The sequence below is a fragment of the Loa loa genome (genome assembly GCF_000183805.2).
Source record: "Loa loa unplaced genomic scaffold supercont3.325, whole genome shotgun sequence".
NCBI lineage: Eukaryota > Metazoa > Nematoda > Chromadorea > Rhabditida > Onchocercidae > Loa > Loa loa.
This window is the reverse complement of record NW_018108505.1, coordinates 45,604-46,978: the sequence shown is the minus strand read 5'-3', so window position 1 is coordinate 46,978 and position 1,375 is coordinate 45,604. Positions and strand designations below refer to the sequence as shown.

The 1,375-nt window shown below is 37.1% G+C and overlaps 1 protein-coding gene across 1 annotated transcript; it reads right to left on the bottom strand.

The window, feature by feature from the left end:
- Positions 1–376: 376 nt before the first annotated feature.
- Positions 377–846, bottom strand: LOAG_14677 (hypothetical protein; the record flags this gene model as incomplete). The annotated part of the gene is made up of 1 exon (XM_003150171.1): positions 377–846. A coding segment is annotated over one exon (396 nt), but the record flags the coding sequence as incomplete, so codon positions are not given.
- Between the last annotated feature and the right edge of the window lie 529 nt (positions 847–1,375).

Here is a 1,375-nt window from a genome sequence, read left to right as displayed (position 1 = left end):
ATCAACCTGCTGTATGATAACCCGAAGTACCATCAACCTGCTGTATGATAACCCGAAGTACCATCAACCTGCTGCATGATAACCCGAAGTACCATCAACCTGCTGTATGATAACCCAAAGTACCATCAACCTGCTGTATGATAACCCAAAGTACCATGGGTTATTGTGCATTCTATTAACTCAAAGTACCATAGGTGTTATCGTGTATCCTGTGGAAACTACTTTACCTTCACCAGCATAAAGACAAGCATCGAATAAAACGAATAAACATGGAAAAGTAACATTTTACGAATACACGTACGTCACGCCACTTCACGTGACATCTTCCCACCCCGCATTCTTTTTTTCATCCGTTCATTCTCTATTGCGTCAATTACTGTCCAGTATTCTCCTTATATTCTCACTTGAGGTATATCACGCGATTGTTCACAACACTCTTGTGAATTTTGCTTAAATAGGGTAAGACAAGCAACTGTATGTGTGTATGTGTGTGTGTGTGTGTGTGTATGTGTGTATGTGTAGGTGTATGTGTATGTGTGCGTGTATGTGTAAGCGTATGTATGTACGCGTGTATGTATGCATGTGGGCGTTTTTATGTATATATGCGAGTGTATGTGGCGTGTATATGTTATATGTATGTGTATGTGTTAGTGTGTATATTTGTGTCGATATCTGTCGGTAAATGTATGTACAAAAGAAAGATGGCAAAGTACGAATAGCAGTTGCAGTATTTAGTTGAAGTGAGACAAACCGATCATACTCGATGTATGTCAGTGTATGTAATATATGTGTATGTATGTGAATATTTGTGTATGCATATGTATGTGAATGTATGTGTATGTTAGTGTATGTATGCAGCTTAACTAACTAGCACAATTCACCATCACTCAATAAACAAATAAATACAGCAAGTAAAAGGGACCAACAAATGGACGGAGTGACGAAGGAAGGCTCAAAATGATCGTTGTCATACAGCATTTCGGCCCTCCTCCCACACAAATTCATCAACTCCCACTCATTCATTAAATTGCAAATTTACGCATACATACAATTAGCTATATGTAGGTAGATGACTGACCAATAACTGACCAACTGACCAATTTTAAATGCCATTTTAACACGGGTTAACTATTAATATACAAAGGAGATGCCGATCTTTAGGTATAATCGTATAATGAAAGCATTCATTCTGAATCAAAAATAAAATAAAGGTTAAGCTAACCGGATAGAATTTATAACTGGACATTAAGCAGATGCATAGCATTTCTTCATGTTCCTTTTACTTCTGCAACCATTCCGTTGTTGTATGATTTTATTAATCTGTAGGTTAAGCAATCACCGGAAACGGAACAATTTATTCATTCCTGATATAACT